Genomic DNA, 16,396 nt, shown 5'->3' on the forward strand with positions numbered 1-16,396 from the left:
AGTACAGGATTAATGGAAAACATCTGGCGGAAAGCTTTTGTTTTTTTCATTTTGAATAGTTTCTTCCTAATTATTATGATGATATTGTATAAAGTCAGATATCAAGTACCATTTGGCAAGTTAAGTATTCTAAAAGAAGTAAGGGAGAAAGATAGAGAAATAAGAAAGGAATGGAAAGAATGTAGGGGGGAAAAGAGTTGAAAATGAGGGAAAGTAAAAAAGAATGGATACATCAGTAAAATGAATAAAAGTTACTTTAAAAATAAAAAGCTAAGTAAAATAATCAAAGCAAAAGAACTGTTATCTTCCTTCCTCCCCACACACAAGCTGTTACCTATAACAATATGGTTAAAATACTGCAAATATTTGATGTTTCTGATTTGTAGAAGGGGAATCTGAATCCAGAGTGCTGAAATGTGTTCAAATCTGCTGTTCTGTTGAAAATAAATGGGGTTTAAGTTCATGAAAATAGCAGTCATTTTTTGGACTGCTACATAAGGACTACAGTCACCCATTAAGTTTTCTTTCTAATGTTTGTGCTTGATTTCACTAAGCAATTTTTTTTTCCTCCGACCTCTCTTTGTCCATATTAGACTTATTTTTTCTGTATTTTGTGTGAAAACCTAAACTGATTATTTATGAACTGTAGCGATCACATTGCTTATACCATGTCACATAGTTTATACCTTGCACTCTTTTCTATCTACAATATAGAGAACTTTGGGATGGATTCTGCAGAACTTCTGAATCATCCACTGTACTTAATCAGGTCTTAAAAAATCATTTCATTCTTTTCCTCTGTGTGACTTTCTAGATATGAACAGGTATCTACCTGGCAATACTGTAAATATCCTTTGCCAATATTCATTTAATTGGTTTTGGGGGGGGAGGGAGAGGGATAAATAAAGCACAGCATTTTATATATGAATATTTTAACATCAGAAATTAAACCACTTCTCAAGAAAAGAAAGAGAGAAAGATGGTTACAAGAAATTGTGCATGCAGAACTTTCCTTATATGATAGGAGTTAATTCTTTTCTTCTGTGATCAAGAAGTTCATACTCATTAAAATGAAGAACAAAACTCCAATGACTTAACTGGAGATATTTCATTTTCAATCCACTTCCTTTAATAGAATTAAGAAGCCTTTAAAAATTTGTTACGCTCAATTTGTAAAATTATTTACACTTAGTGGTACTTTTAAAAGCCAGAGAAGTATAATAACATGTCTGCAAAAGTGAGCATCAGACTTTATTATATCTGGCAGTGCCAGATCTAGGATTCTTCTCAATGATCTGAAAGGAAAAAAAAAAAAAAAAAAAAAAAAAAACAACTCTGCTACTCCTATATAATCAGCTTTATTTTTTTTTCCTTTACTTCTATATCAAGATTTACTTAGAAATCTTGACACATCCTCTTTTTCCACTGTAACCAGAAGATTTCCATCATTCTCCATAGTATATTATTAGGATGAGTGTGTACTTCTGCATTAAAAATGAAGATATATCTTCAGAAAATAAAAACATGCTATGAAAGCATTCTATAGAAAAATTTCCAAAATATTTCTCATTATGTTTACATATTCTGAATGAAAAATTTTAGGAAAAAAATGCAGCTAATAAGAATTATAAAATGACTCAGTAGCACTGATAGCATTTCTAAACTCTGAAATCTTAATATAAGAAACAGATTGTAGATAAGATAAAAAAATAAAGTTCTCTTCGAGTAATGTAAATATCATCAAGGTAACAGTACTTAAATACTTTAAAAGAAAATAAATAAGGTAAAAAACACATTTAATTTCCTTCCTGACTTCTCATGTGGATAAGATGAGAAATTTCATACTAGAAAGTGCAATCTAGTACCCATATGAAATTTTGTTAGAAGAAGGAATACACTTTCATGAACTTGGATTCCTGCTTTCATGAGAACTTAGAATCTAGAAAAAAAACTTTTTTTTCTAAAAACTTAGAAAAGTGTTTCTCTTTTAAAATATTTTTCATTAGATAATTACGTTGCCTCTTGAAAGCAAGATTTTCACCCTTATTCTCCCTTCTCCTTCCAGAAGACTTATCCATTGCAGTAACAGGATTTTTTCTCACACCTCACCTTAAATATATTTATTTCTATAGTATGGAATCATTTTCTTTAAGTTCTCTAAATACAAGAATTTGCTACCTGAAATATTTATCCCTTCATCCTGTCTGTGATATTGTTTTATAAGATGGAATACTCAAATCAATACAATATCAGTATAGTTCTTTCATTCATCTGATTCAGCCTGAATTCTTTTTAAAGAAGGAATGTAATCATGTGCAGTATCTCCCAGGAGATATCATTGATATCATTGCTACCTTAAAAAAAACCCCTGTATTTGTACTTTCTTATCTCTTATGGAAATATCTCACTGAAAGCTTCTGGATTTCCTTTTCTCTCTCTCAGACAGGCAGAACAAGAAATCTTTCTTCTGTCATTTCCATCTAATAAACTGAGAGAAAAACTTCTGCAGACAACCTACAGTTACTTTTGAAGTGCACATGTTGAAACATAGAATCACAGAATGGCCTGGGTTGAAAAGGACCACAATGGTCATCGAGTTTCAAAACCCCTGCTATGTGCAGGGTCACCAACCACTACACCAGGCTGCCCAGAGCCACATTCAGCCTGGCCTTGAATGCCTCCAGCAACAGGGCACCCACAACCTCCTTGGCAACCTGTTCCAGTATGTCACCACCCTCTGTGTGAAATGCTTCCTCCTAATATCTAATCTAAACATCCCCTGTCTCAGTTGAAAACCATCCCCCCTTGTCCTATCACTATCTGCCCTCATAAACAGCTGTTCCCCTTCCTGTTTATATGTTCCCTTCAAGTACTGGAAGGCTGCAATGAAGTCTCCCCGGAGCCTTCTCTTTTCCAAGCTAAACAATCCCAGTTCCCTCAACCTTTCCTCATAGGAGAGGTGCTCCAGCCCTTTGAATGTGAAAGAATAATTTTTATCTAGTAGATTTAGTTTAGATCTCTAGTTGTTGCTGTACATCCCTTTCATACAAACTCAATTTAATAATAAAAACATACTTTTCACTTAGAGATTCTGAAAGATCTTTTTCATAGAATTCTCCTTCAGAATCCAACAATAAGACTTATTCTATTGTTATCCCTTTACACCAATTCCAGTCTGTCATAAAACATAACATTATTCTGATATCACCTGCAGTATTCTCAAAAATTACACATACACCAGATGTTTACTAAGTTGTAAATAAAATAGTAAGTTTTCATAAACTGTATTTAGTACACTAAAATTTTACTTTTTTTCAAGAATTGATTACTTTACATAGATTTGCAAGCAAAATTTCTGCTTAAGAATGTGGGGAAAATATGTTTCCAGAAAAAAAAGTTATTATTATTATTTTTTTAACAACTATTAAATAGAGAAAGAATTTAAAAAGGAATTTACATATAGTTTTTAAGTAAGTGCTATAAATATCTCCATTGGAAGTTAATTTGTGGGTCAAGATGAGTAAATATTCACGAGTATTTGTTTGTTAAATAGAAGTTAAAATATTTAAATAGAAATGTACTGAAAACTCCTTAGAAACATCTGTGGAGCATTTGCCCATAGCAGAAATTACTCTCTATCACTAACAATACTCTCACATTCACAAATACTTTCTCAAAATATGTCTGTATAATGATGATTGACAAACAAAATATTGATAATTACAAAAAAAAAAAAAAAGAAGATATTCTTTTACTATATGATTACCCACTTCAGTGTCATATACATGTATTCTGTTATGTGGTTTTGATATAATAAAATTATATTTTGAAGTGTTGTATAGGAAATGTTAACAAAATCAAAACTTTAAACATGGCATGAGAGGAGAAACTACAAACACAACTAGGCATGGATTTTATTTTCTAGGATAATATATACAGGTTTCTTCTCACCTGTGAGTGTTTGGTGATACTGGTTTAATTTATTAAAAACAACTAGTATAACATCGATTTAACAAAATCTTAGTCTCAATTATTTTCCCCTGGCATAAAGTTTTGTGCTTTAATATGGCAAAGCCTCTCAGAAGGGCTTTACATATATATTATGTAAGCCTTACATATTAAAGGACAGATCACAGAAGAAAATGACAGTGAGAAAACAGTAGAGGACATTGTTGAGCAACAATTACTAATAGGTGACAGAAAAAGCAGAGTTATTGTCAAATTTAACTGAAGAGATACTATACTCATCTCTCTAAATCAGAAGAATTTATAATAGACCTTCATCTACTCCCTTCATAACTTAAAATAAGCCTGCTTTCTCCTTTTTAAACCTGTCTAAAATGTTCTTAGAAGAATACTCAAACACACAATCCTTAAATAAATAAATAAATAAATAACAGATTTGCATTGATAAAAATAGAATTGAAAAATAAAGCTATTTTGTGATTTCTGTTTCATTTGCAAATCAAATATAATGTGGTGGGGTTTTTTTGGTTTTTTTTTTTTTTTTTTTTTTTTGGTGGGAAGAGTGTCATTTTTGTTGTTTTTTTTCCCTCTCTCAGTAAACCTACTTAAGTCATATAATGTTTTTAAAAGCTCAGTTGTTTAAATACATTTTAGTAAATTAAGCTACATTAATTTATACCAGGTGACTATCTGATCCAGTAAGATAACGGATTACACTCTTAAGTCATCTTTAGACAACAGCAACCATATAATAAGACAACTACAAATTGCTTGTGCTATAAAAGATGTTCCTCCTCATTCTATTTGTGCTTATATGTTCTCCAGGAAAAATAGCTTACAATGAAGCAATGGAATAGCAAATAAGTAAATAAATAAATAAGTATGTGAGAAATAGTACTCAGTAACATTAACCTGAAACATCAAATTGTGTATCATTTAAACAAGAACATGAAATTTCTTTCCAAATGTCTATGCTGGTTAAATTAAGACATTCTAGCATTGCAGTTTCTTGTTCTACTATTTCTGATATTGTCATTTATCTTTTAATGTAATAAGTTGTGCTTTCTATTTCAAGCTCAATAATGTGTTCATTATTAATATTTTTTGCATATGGATTAAGTAATCTGAACATAGGGATATGTCAGAACTTTATTTTTAATACTGAAATAGGCAACAATGAATTTTCTGATCATACATATTTTGCTTCATTCATTGATTATGTGTTTGATAGAATACAAATGTACAGATGTTAAAAAAAAAACAAACCTCTGCTAAAGATTTAAGCAGAAGAGAGATAGATACATCTCCATCACCGCTTATTTTAGAACAAAAGAGCTATTTGTAAGACATATTTTTTAATGTTGTAATAGCTTATGTGTAAACATGTATGCAACACAGAATAATATATTTTATCTCAACTTTTATCTCACACTAGGCTTGATAACAACACATAGCAAACTATGAAAGGGGAAATAAAAAAAAAGAAATTACTTGATCTTTTCCTGTTGTCTTTCTATAATTCAGATTAATTTTAATTACTATGACAATAGTACTTCATTTTCTTTCCATCTGTCTGTCTTCCTAAAACTAAGTTTAAAATTTTGTTTCCCATTTGATTCAATTATACTTCTAGAATGTATATCTGGCCTTTCACTTCTGATTTATAGAAAATACTTTTCAATAACTACATGGGCACAAGTAAAATAATATCCAATACCTCTATGAGTAACAACTGCAAGTTCTTTAGTTCTTTCTATTTGCTCAGCTTTTCTTGGTCGTCTTCTTGTTCTTTGTAAGTTTGCTTGATGAAGGGAGAGTGCTTCTTTGGAAGAGGCCGACTCCAGAACTGATTTTCTTACATTCATAGCTTGCACTTGTTGTTCTTCAGGATGTTGTCTATGGATGGTCACTGCACTGGATACAGTAACATCTGCAGATGTGCTAGCAACAGTAATAGCACCAGGAGTGGCCGCAATAGGCTCTTCTAACTCACCAGTGGAGGCAGTTTTGATCAAAGTGGAAGAACCTGTGGGACACACAGTAGCACTGGATGCTAACTTTTTCTTTTGAATTGTGTTTTCTTGATCAACCTAAGAGATTAAATTTCCTTCCGTTTAACATAGAAAAGGCAACTGACATGAAAAGAGGAAAGTGAAGATGCTTTATTTAAAAATTTGACATAACCTGAACATTTCTTAATGGTAGTGGACATTTCATAACTATTGTGATATTACACATTTAGTTTCAAACATCCTGAGAAAGCTCAGAGTGCTAAAGTTTGTATCAGTCAGAATGACAGCACATAATTTTCCCTCCTACAAATTCAGTCAAGAAAATACCATAGATGGAGCAAAATATAGAGATTTATCATTAAAGGAGACCCCATGAGTAGAAAAGTGCTAACTGCCCTATTGAGGAAAGACACAGTAGCATTACACAGTAACCTTGGTTGTGGGCTAAAACTGATACTCCAACTGCTAATAAACCAGTCAGATGCACTCATGCATCTAATTCTTTTCATCCAATCTTGAAAAGGATCTGAAATCTCAAAGCATTTACAGCTGAAATAAAGCCAAGAGTAGATGGAGAGTAAAAGGTAAACCTTAAAACAAACAAACAAACAAACAAACAAACAAACAAACATATCCATGATTCTATGATTCTACAATCATCTCAATTGATATTGGGCAAAGGCTGTGTTTATAATTATCTATTTTTTTGCTCTCAGATTTCTATAAAAATAAATGAATGATTACTTCACTCAAAATACTCACCAAAAAAATTCTTTTTTAGCTATTTTTTTTCTAGACACTGTTTAGAAAAACATTTATTTAACACTTCTAGCTTGTGTAGAAGCTAAAATACATAAAACATATGGGATTATTTTTATTTTTTAATATATTTGATTAACATTTTGATCCTTCTCCAGTACCTAGATTTGGCTGCAGATCTTTGAAGGCCAACTCTCTCACATGTGAATACTTAGGACATCTAACACAATAGCATCTTCATCTTGACTGGAACAGATAAACAACTGGGCAATGCATAATAAAATTAGTAAGTAAAAATGTGGTAGCAATGGTAGTGGGAGGACAGTTGGACTAGATGATCCATTCCCAACCTTAAAATTCTATGATTCTATGAAATTACCATTTAAAAGTTGATATACATGAATTGTACTATTTTCTATTAGAATGTTTAAAACATAATACTGATTAAGGAGCTCTTCAAAATTCATTCAAGCAATAATGTTCCATGCTTTTATATTTATGTCCAAGCTTTCCTCTCAGAGGCTTTAAAACTTGTCCTTGAAGTGTAATGGATGATAACAGGATTGAAACTAAACAGTTTTTGCACAAATTAGTAGAGGAATTGCTAGAAAATGGAAATAGGATTCTCAGTGGAACTGGGGAGCATTTAGCACCTTTTCAGCATGAGTTATATACCAAACACATTGACAAAATAATGAATATGACTATAAGCAAATAGAGCTCATTATAGAATACATAATACAGATAAATATAACATAAATAAAATACAAAATGATAATAAAGTCTGAGGAGTTTGTGCTGCAAAAGTTTTAGGTGGAAAGTGTTTTGTTTTTCTATACTATTGAAATGCTAAGAGAAAAGATTTTTTTTAAGCATTAAACAGGCAACAAACAGATCTTTTTTATGCATTAAATATATTATTTTTACAATCTTACATTTAATGTCTTAATATCCTTTCTGTGGTACAGCACTTCTAAATCATACAGCAGCAGTTTCCTGAAAAACTAAAGCTTAAAAGAACTACATAAGATTCCATGTTTATGTATGGTAGGTAGAACCATGAAGCTTCTAATAGAGGGAAAATGAAACAAACACAACCCACTACTTATAGTCCTATGATGGCAGCAATGTAAGCAACTGAAGTAGATCTAGGCATGTTTTATTCTTTATTTGAGAATAAAAGAAGAACAAATTCAAAACAAAGAATATCAGAAGACCAGACTAGATATGATTCAGATAGAGTGAATTTCTGACAGACTGATATCAAGATTAAAAAACAGAAAATACAAGTACATGACTGAGAATACTGAAGAAGGATAATGTTGATTAAAACAAGGAAAGAAAGAAAGAAAGGAAGAAAGAAAGAAAGGAAGAAAGAAAGAAAGAAAGAAAGAAAGAAAGAAAGAAAGAAAGAAAGAAAGAAAGAAAGAAAGAAAGAAAGAAAGAAAGAAAGAAAGAAAGAAACATGTACAACATTACACATACCCTTTACTTTTAATGTAAAATTTATGTAGATGTGTCTTAATCATGCAAGGCAACGAAAAAAATAATCAGTAGTCACCAGCCTTTAAGATCAAGCTTAAATCAAAATTACATTCAGGATCTCAAATAAATGGCACATTATGTTCCAGCACTTTAAAGATGCACACCACTAAAGTGGACAATGATAAAAGTTAAGATAAAGATGATCTAAAAATAAAAGAAAACAAGAAAAATTCTGCTTAAATAAAGTTTCAAAATGTGTGTATTAAAAAGTAACTCATTGCTACAGAAGTAACTATCAAGCAGAACACCTTATTTGTTAGGCTAACTAGAAAATAATGTGGAATTAAAAGGAGATTAAGCTGATAAAGCACAAAGCAACTAAGTTCAGAAAAGCAACCTGAATGATCTGCTACTGAAAAGTGTTTTAACTGCTAAAACTTTGAATAATGGAGACATATGGAAGATCCATAAGCCTGTCTATTTATATAAGAGTGGAGGTTGCTCCTGATTCTAACGTCACGTTTAGTAAAGAAAGAAGGCAATGGCCTTTGACATTTCCCTGAGACAATGCTCCATAAATAGATAATGAATGTGTGCTAAACGCACTCCATTTGTATATGCAATATGCTACAATTATACACAAGGTTGCTCTTGTAAACATATGATAGCAAAAGAAATTTACCCCAGATAAACTAACAGTGGAAATTCTCATTTAAATTAATCTCGTGGACTAACTTTGTACATGTAGTCACTGATGGAATAAAATAATCTAGGGAGAACTTGAATATCTTTTCAACCTGGCAGAAGCATTCATCAAGGGGGGAAAAAAAGTCAAAACCAATATCTATTACAATTTTCCTTTGTAGAACACTACAGACTGGGAAGGCTCACTTTAAATTGGGGAACACTAGAGGTATTTATCATCCCTCTTTATTCAACATAGATATTTAAAATATTTTTATTTTAAGTTGTTATCTATGTGCTGAAATACTGAAATGGAATTTAACCACTTTTCAGAACTGTAGACCTGAAAATGAGTAGTTACATTTATCATAGGAAAGTTCATGTTTTGGAAAGCCAGATTAGACAAATGCAGTTCTTGATTTAGATCTTTATTTAACTCAATGTACATTTGAGAAACAGGTTATATTTCTTAAGTAAAACCAATTAGAGAAGGCCACATGAGTTTTATGCTTATTTTAGAAGTTTGAGCTCTGTGTTATATTAGCATACTATGTTCAATCCCAAATTAAACTGCATATTTCATCTGTAGCTGCTATCTTCTCTAAGAATGAAACTGTTTTACTCTTCCATTTGGGTTAACACAGGCAAAAATACGAGGGATCAGTCATTATGCATTGGCACATGACCTAATTCTGACTTTTTCATAAAATTAACATAATTAGCTGCCAATATGTAATTATCATTATTTCTTAAAAGATAATTTGAAATAGTGTTTTAGTAGGATTCAAGATTTTAAGGAAAATGAATTAATCTGCAGCATTTAATTGACAGTATGAAATTGTTTTCTGATACTAATCATCAACTGTTTCAACTGCAATGTCAGTTAAAAATAAAGAATTGACGCAAACTATGTTACAGTAACTTCTGATTTTACAAGCCAACTCTTATAATTCAGTAGACTGAAAGTACAGATAACAGCCAGAATGACTTGACAGACTTGAAAATTCACCACTAAACATTTTAAATGTAACTAAAGTAGTATAATTCATCCAGAAGTATTCACTAAATGTTTTAAAGATATTTTTTTCTTTTTCTTCAGAGACAACTGGTATATGAACAAATGATTTTCCTACTTATTTCTTCACTGGTTAGTAACACTATGTTGATTAGAAGTCAAATGGATATTAAATGATTTTTGTTTGTATAACACTGGAATTAATATATATGCTTTTTTTTTTTTTTTCTTTTTTTTTTTCTCCATAGGATCATAGAATAACTTAAGGCAAAATGGAGCTCAGACTGTTTTATGTCCATGCTCTTGCATAGAGCAGGGTCTGTTCTGAGGTCAGACCAGGTCACTCAGGGCTTTATCCTCATCAGATCTTGAGAATACTTTTCAGGACAGAGGCTGTAGGATCTCTGAGTCAACTGGTTCAAATGCAAGAGTCACAGAAATAAATACATAAATAAATAAATATTTATCTTGATATATGGTCTGAAGATCACTTCAAACTTTGTCAATTTTATCTCACTCTCAAGACAAGTTCCACTGCAATAAGCTTGGCTCCATCTGTCCAATAACCCCCTTGCAGGCACTGGGAAGCTGTTTTTATATAGTTTTCCCCTTTTCTCAAAGATGAACAACTCCAGCTCCAACATCCACTTCTCATGGGACAAACGCTCCATCCTCTAACCACATCTGTGGCTCTCCACTGGACTTTCTCTAGCAAAGAACACTTCTTTCCCATACTGCAGTCTAAACGTGGATGTAGTATTCCAGACATGATCACAGGAGTGTTGAGTAAAGGACAGTAAACCTTTCCCTTCATCTGCTGGCTACATTTTTGTTAATATAGGTCAGGATGCTGTTAGCCCTTTTTGTTGCCAGGATACACTGCTCTCTCAAATTCTTCTTGTCATCTGCCACGATCCACTCTTTTCAGCAGTTGCTTGCTGCTTGCCATTCCTATGCCAGGGTTTCTGTCTTCTTGCATGCAAAGCTTTAAACTTGACTTCGTTGAGTTTCACAAATATCCCATTGGCCTATTCCTCTACCTTGTCTACATCCTTCTGATGGCAACCCTTTCCACTACTGTATTGACTATTGACAGACATTCTGGTGTCATTTCAAATTTGATGATATTCTAGATCACTAATAAACATAATGAAAAGAACTTGTACCAGGATATACCTTTGCAGTACTCCACTTGTTGCTGGATTTCAGGTAGGGTATGGCCCATTAACAACTCCCCTCTAAATTTTCAAGTTATTACCTTCAACAGGGGGAGAACACATGAAAAATTGGCAGATTATTCATAAAATGGTTCACAAAAAAATATAGTCAATGCTTGACTAAGACTAAATAATGGTATCTAAGCATAATGTTCAGCAGCTGTTATAATTCATTACAATTTGTGAATATTTGCTTGCTCTCAGATTCTAAACTCTATCTGATTCTTAGGAATTAATCAGTAAAACTATCTTGTTTGTTCATGGCAAATTTAAGATGCAAGACTCTATTAGTCTTTATGACACATATGATCTAAACAAAGATTTTCCAAACAAAGCTAAAGGTCGTTAAACCAGATTGTTCCAAATGGGACTCAATATACTAAAGGGATAAAGTCAGACTGTGTTTCTAAATAGCAAAAAGCTACTCTTTCTTTTCACAGTGGATAACTGAGGTGTTGACAGTCTTTAAAATAAAACCGCATATTTCATTAAAGAAAATAAGAGGTAGTCAGAAATGCATCTGGAATTTCAAAGAATAATAATCACTGCATTCTATCTTCATTCTTTTTTCAGATGTTCAAGGAGATTCAGGCAATACTTATTAAATACCCTTACTTAAAACCTTTGCATATTTTATCTTTGTAGTGGCTAGTGTGTCACGTTAAGAGGATTATTTTTGCTGGTAAAATATCTTAATTAACAGTTCTCTTTGATGGTCTCTGTCATTAAGTATTTGCTGCCTGCAAGACTTTCAAATAAAGCTACAAATCTAATTAGAAAAATGTACTCTCAATCTGTTAAAATAATTTTTAAGTTAGTGTAGATATGAGGGCTTATTTCACTGTTTCAGCTGATTATTTTTAGATGTCATTCCAGCCCTATTATATTCATAAACCTCTTCTTCTTAATTATTACTCAAAATCATTAAATTGTTAATTTAAATATTAATATAAACTTTTAGCTGGTCCTTTGTTTGAACTATAGTTTTGCTTCTGTTAATTTATATATCCAGAATAGAAAATAATGTAATAATATATCATATTATTATATTATATAAAAAAATATAACAATAAAAGAAAATAATATGGAACTCAAATATGAATTTGAAAATATGAAATCCATATTCATAGAATAGAATCATAGAATCATAGAATTACCAAGGTTGGAAAAGACCCACAGGATCACCCTATCCAACCATCCACCCATCACCAATTGTTCTCATTAAACCATGTCCCTCAACACAATGCCCAAACGTTCCTTCAATACCTCCAGGGCTGGTGGCTCCACCACCTCCCTGGGCAGCCCATTCCAGGGCCTGACCACCCTTTCAGAGAAGTAGTATTTCCTAACATCCAGCCTGAATCTTCCCTGGCGCATCTGGAAGCCATTCCCTCTAGTCCTACCACTAGTCACACGAGAGAAGTGGCCAATGCCCAGCTCACTACAACCTCCCTTCAGGTAGTTATAGAGAGCAATAAGGTCTCCCTGAGCCTCCTCTTCTCCAGACTGAACAATACTGGAAAAATACTATTAAATTGAGTAAAATAGGTACATATATAGATAATGTTCTTTCAATTGGTGTAACTTCAGTGAGAATATAATTCATGAAAGGCTTATTAAAGAAATACAACATAACTGTATCTTTGGAAATGAGAAAGTATTTTAAAAAGTGAAATACTATATAGAATAGAATAACATTAATATGTTCGCCTGTTACGTCAACAATAGTCATACGCTGATTTCTCCAGAACAGATGTACACAACAATGAAAATTATTGTCTGCAAGACTGAGTTCAGAGAGTGGTGGCCAGTGGCTCAGTGTCTGCATGGAGATCAGTGATGAGTGGAACCCCAGGGGTCAGTGTTGGGACCACACTCTTTTATATCTTCATCAATGAAATTGACAGTGGGACTGAGTGCACCCTCAGCATGTTTGCTGATGACACCAAGCTGTAGGGTGCAGTCAACCCTAGGAGGAATGAGATGCCATACAGAGAGACCCAATTTCTGTATTTTTACCTATTTTAAAGTTTCGAATTTCTAAATCTGCTTTCAGGTATCGATTCCAACATGACATTATTTTGGGGAGATCTCATTTCTTACCAACAAAATAAATTTGCACTTTCCTTTTACTTCCAAAGTGATATTAATATTAGATGCCTAATATCTGTTCAATATCTGTTCAATGCTGTGAGTAAACTAACATGTATAAATAAAATGCACAGTTCTAGATAGAACAAGATCCCATAATTGGAAGTAAATATCAATACAACTTTCACCCTCCCAACTTATATTCAATTTAATTCTTCAGTGAAGTTCAGATGCCAGGAAAAATAATGAATGATAAGAACAGTAATAATAATCTTTCACATGCTCTTAATATCTTAAAAAAAAAAAAAAAAAAAAAAAAAAAAGTCTTTATCATTTCTCCTGGGCTTCTAGGTAAGTAGCTAATCTTTGTCCTAAGTAATTTAAGTACCAAAATTATCTTTTCAAAATCTAGCACTAGGCAATATGGACCTGTAAGAGTTAAAACTGTGTTGTTTATTTCCCCAGCCTTGCATACCAGCAAAGGTAGGCTTGGGCAAACAGATAAGTATATAGTGAGAAGCTCAACTCTCACAAATGATTAGGAAAATGGATGGGACAAACCAGATAAACAGGAGGTAAAAATTATGAGGCGAGAATGAGAGACATTAAAAATTGATGGGATTAGGATGCAGATACAATGATAAACCTTGAATAAATTGTGGAGCTGGAGGACTCAGTTAACAAGTAAAAGGGATGAATTCTTGGTGTCGGTGGACAGAGGATATAAAGTTGTGATGTTTTTTGGTTGTGTGCTCCTGCTTGCATTCACCATTGCAATAGTAAATTAAAACATTTTCACAAGAGACCTAGTCTCCAAAAAATCATTTGATTTATTTCTCACAGACCTATGTATTACAAGCTTATTAATAAAGATTTCTAACTTAGTTTAAGATTCTAAAAGGGTAGTCACCGTACTAATCTTCATAACAGAGAAAAAGTTAATTATTTTTTAAAAATTCAGTGCTTAGAAATTAGAATTCAGATCTTAGAAAGCTTGTTCATCTATGAGGCAAATGGGAAATATAAGCCTGCAGAAAACATATGTTATCAGTTTACATTAGTAACAGTCTAAATATATTTATCTCGCAGGAGGGAATACAGAACATAGGCTGCAATGCTTACTCTGCCTGTGAAAATTAACAGACTGATAGAAAAACATCTGAATCTTGTAGCTGAGTATTATCAATGGGAAAAAAAATTGCTTCCAAGGTCACAGGATTTGTGTTGACTCTGTGTAGGTTTGTCTTTGCCTGGGGCTATTTTCACAAATTTCAATAACTTTATAGTGGTCAAGTCATTATATTTTGAACAGTTTGTTTTTAAGGAATATTAAGCTCTGAGAATACTACATACAGTATAGGTCTGATAAGACTAGGTGATAACTGTGTAATGGAAAACAGGTCTTTACACTTACTGACTCTAAAGGAGGCTGATATGCAACTTTCATATATTACTAAACAGTGAGAAAGAAGTAGATTGAAGTAAAAACAACTGAGCTCCAAAACAGAGAAAAAGTCTCCATCCCAAATACACACTCACATCATCACAGTGGATATCACATTCACCCCTAAGAAAGTCCCCAAGTGCTACTACTTCATTCTAACTCTTGTCTCAGAGTTGTAGGGGTTTGTACGGACCTCTGTAGATCACCTAGTCCAACCATCCTGCTAAAACAGTGACTTGCAGAATCAAACTCTATAATCACAATGTAGTTTTAAAATCAGGTATGTTTTAATCAATGCTGCGCAGAGTTGGATGCAAGGCAGATAGCTCCTCCTAACTTGCATACTGGTCAACAGAAATGTTACATATTTGTAAGTCAAGTTCATACATATTCAACAGGTTACCTTGAACCCCACTACATATTCATTAATCAAGTCCCTCCCCCCCCGGCGCATGCATTGTATTCTCCTCTGAGTGGTCACATCCCCATCTGGTGGTCTCTTGGGATGAAGTAAACACTATTCCTCATTACATCTGCTTGAACTTTAACCTACTGTCCTCCATCTTCTTGGACTTTCCTCCTCTATCCTAATCCTTGCTGACTAGGTTCATCCCTTCCTCATTATCTTGCTGACAAGGAGACTGAGGCCTATTCTTCTCCTATCTCTTCCTCCAGTTCTCCTTATCTTGCTGACAAGGAGTCTGGTACCTATGTTTTTCTTACCACAAAAGAATGCTCCTGTGGAATTTAAGCACTAAGCAGAACTCAGACCCCCTTTCTATTCTATCAGAGTAAGCAGAATCTAAACCGTTCAAGCAGAATTGCAGAATCAAACCCCCTTTCATCAAGGAGAATCAAGTTGAATCAACTCCTCCTCTTTCTCAACAGGTTTCCTAGAGTAGGTGGCATGGGAAAGCATCCATGTAGGTTTTGAATACTTCCAAAGAAGAAAACACCATGACTTCTCTGTGCAGCCTGTTCCAGCTTTGTCATCCTCAAAGTAAATAACTTTCTTCTCATGTTCAGATGGAACTTCCGAGGTTCCAGTTTGTGCCCAATGCCCCTTCTCCTGTTGCTGCAAACTATTTTAGTTCTTAAGTTTTGCATATCGGTAATACATTACTTTTCTGTTTATCTTATACAATTGAGGTATGCATTCAGTGACTGTCAGGACGCTAAGGGCCCCAGTGGGCATCAACAGTCCTGCCTAGCTTTCCTTGAGTCTCCTCGTAGCTCTGCCAGCAGCCCAAGACCTCATTTCAGCCCGAGGCCATCAGGCCCTACCCCAGTGACACCATAGCAAAACACATCTCCAGCTCCCCCCAGCATTTCCCCAAGAGGACATAGGCTTCAGCCAGCCCCGTGTGCAGGCTCGCATCCCAGCCTCAGCCTTGTCTTCAGGGCTGGGACTGCCTCCAGTGCCCCAGCTGCCCTGCTCTTGGCTGTGGTGATGGGATGAGCCCCACCCTGCAGTTCATATGCAAATCCCCTGTAGTACCCAGCCCTCAGGGAGCCAGAAGTTGCACCTCGGCGGTATCTCTTAATCACTGTGAAAAGTCCGTACAATGATGAACAATGCATATTTACAAAGAAAAGCATTACATTTAGCATTAGGTAAGTAGTTATCTCTGTTGATTTCAAACAGAAAAAATTGCTTATGAAGTATGACAAAGATTAACTACATATAAACAAAACTATACCATCTTTTTTATATTATTATTAT

At 33.5% G+C, this 16,396-nt stretch overlaps 1 protein-coding gene across 6 annotated transcripts in view; it reads right to left on the minus strand.

Annotated features, from left to right (window-relative positions):
• CSMD3 (CUB and Sushi multiple domains 3) overlaps positions 1–16,396 on the minus strand; it is a 567,558-nt gene that overhangs the window by 329,696 nt on the left and 221,466 nt on the right. For 3 of the 6 annotated variants that reach the window (XM_040695844.2, XM_040695843.2, XM_040695842.2), the window contains exon 7: positions 5,684–5,992. The exons of the other annotated variants lie outside the window; for them this stretch is intronic. In XM_040695844.2, the coding sequence (XP_040551778.1) occupies positions 5,684–5,992 (309 nt within the window). The remainder of the gene's footprint in view (positions 1–5,683; positions 5,993–16,396) is intronic. 6 annotated transcript variants of the gene reach the window in all.

Source organism: Gallus gallus, chromosome 2 (assembly GCF_016699485.2).
Source record: "Gallus gallus isolate bGalGal1 chromosome 2, bGalGal1.mat.broiler.GRCg7b, whole genome shotgun sequence".
Classification (NCBI taxonomy): Eukaryota; Metazoa; Chordata; class Aves; order Galliformes; family Phasianidae; genus Gallus; species Gallus gallus.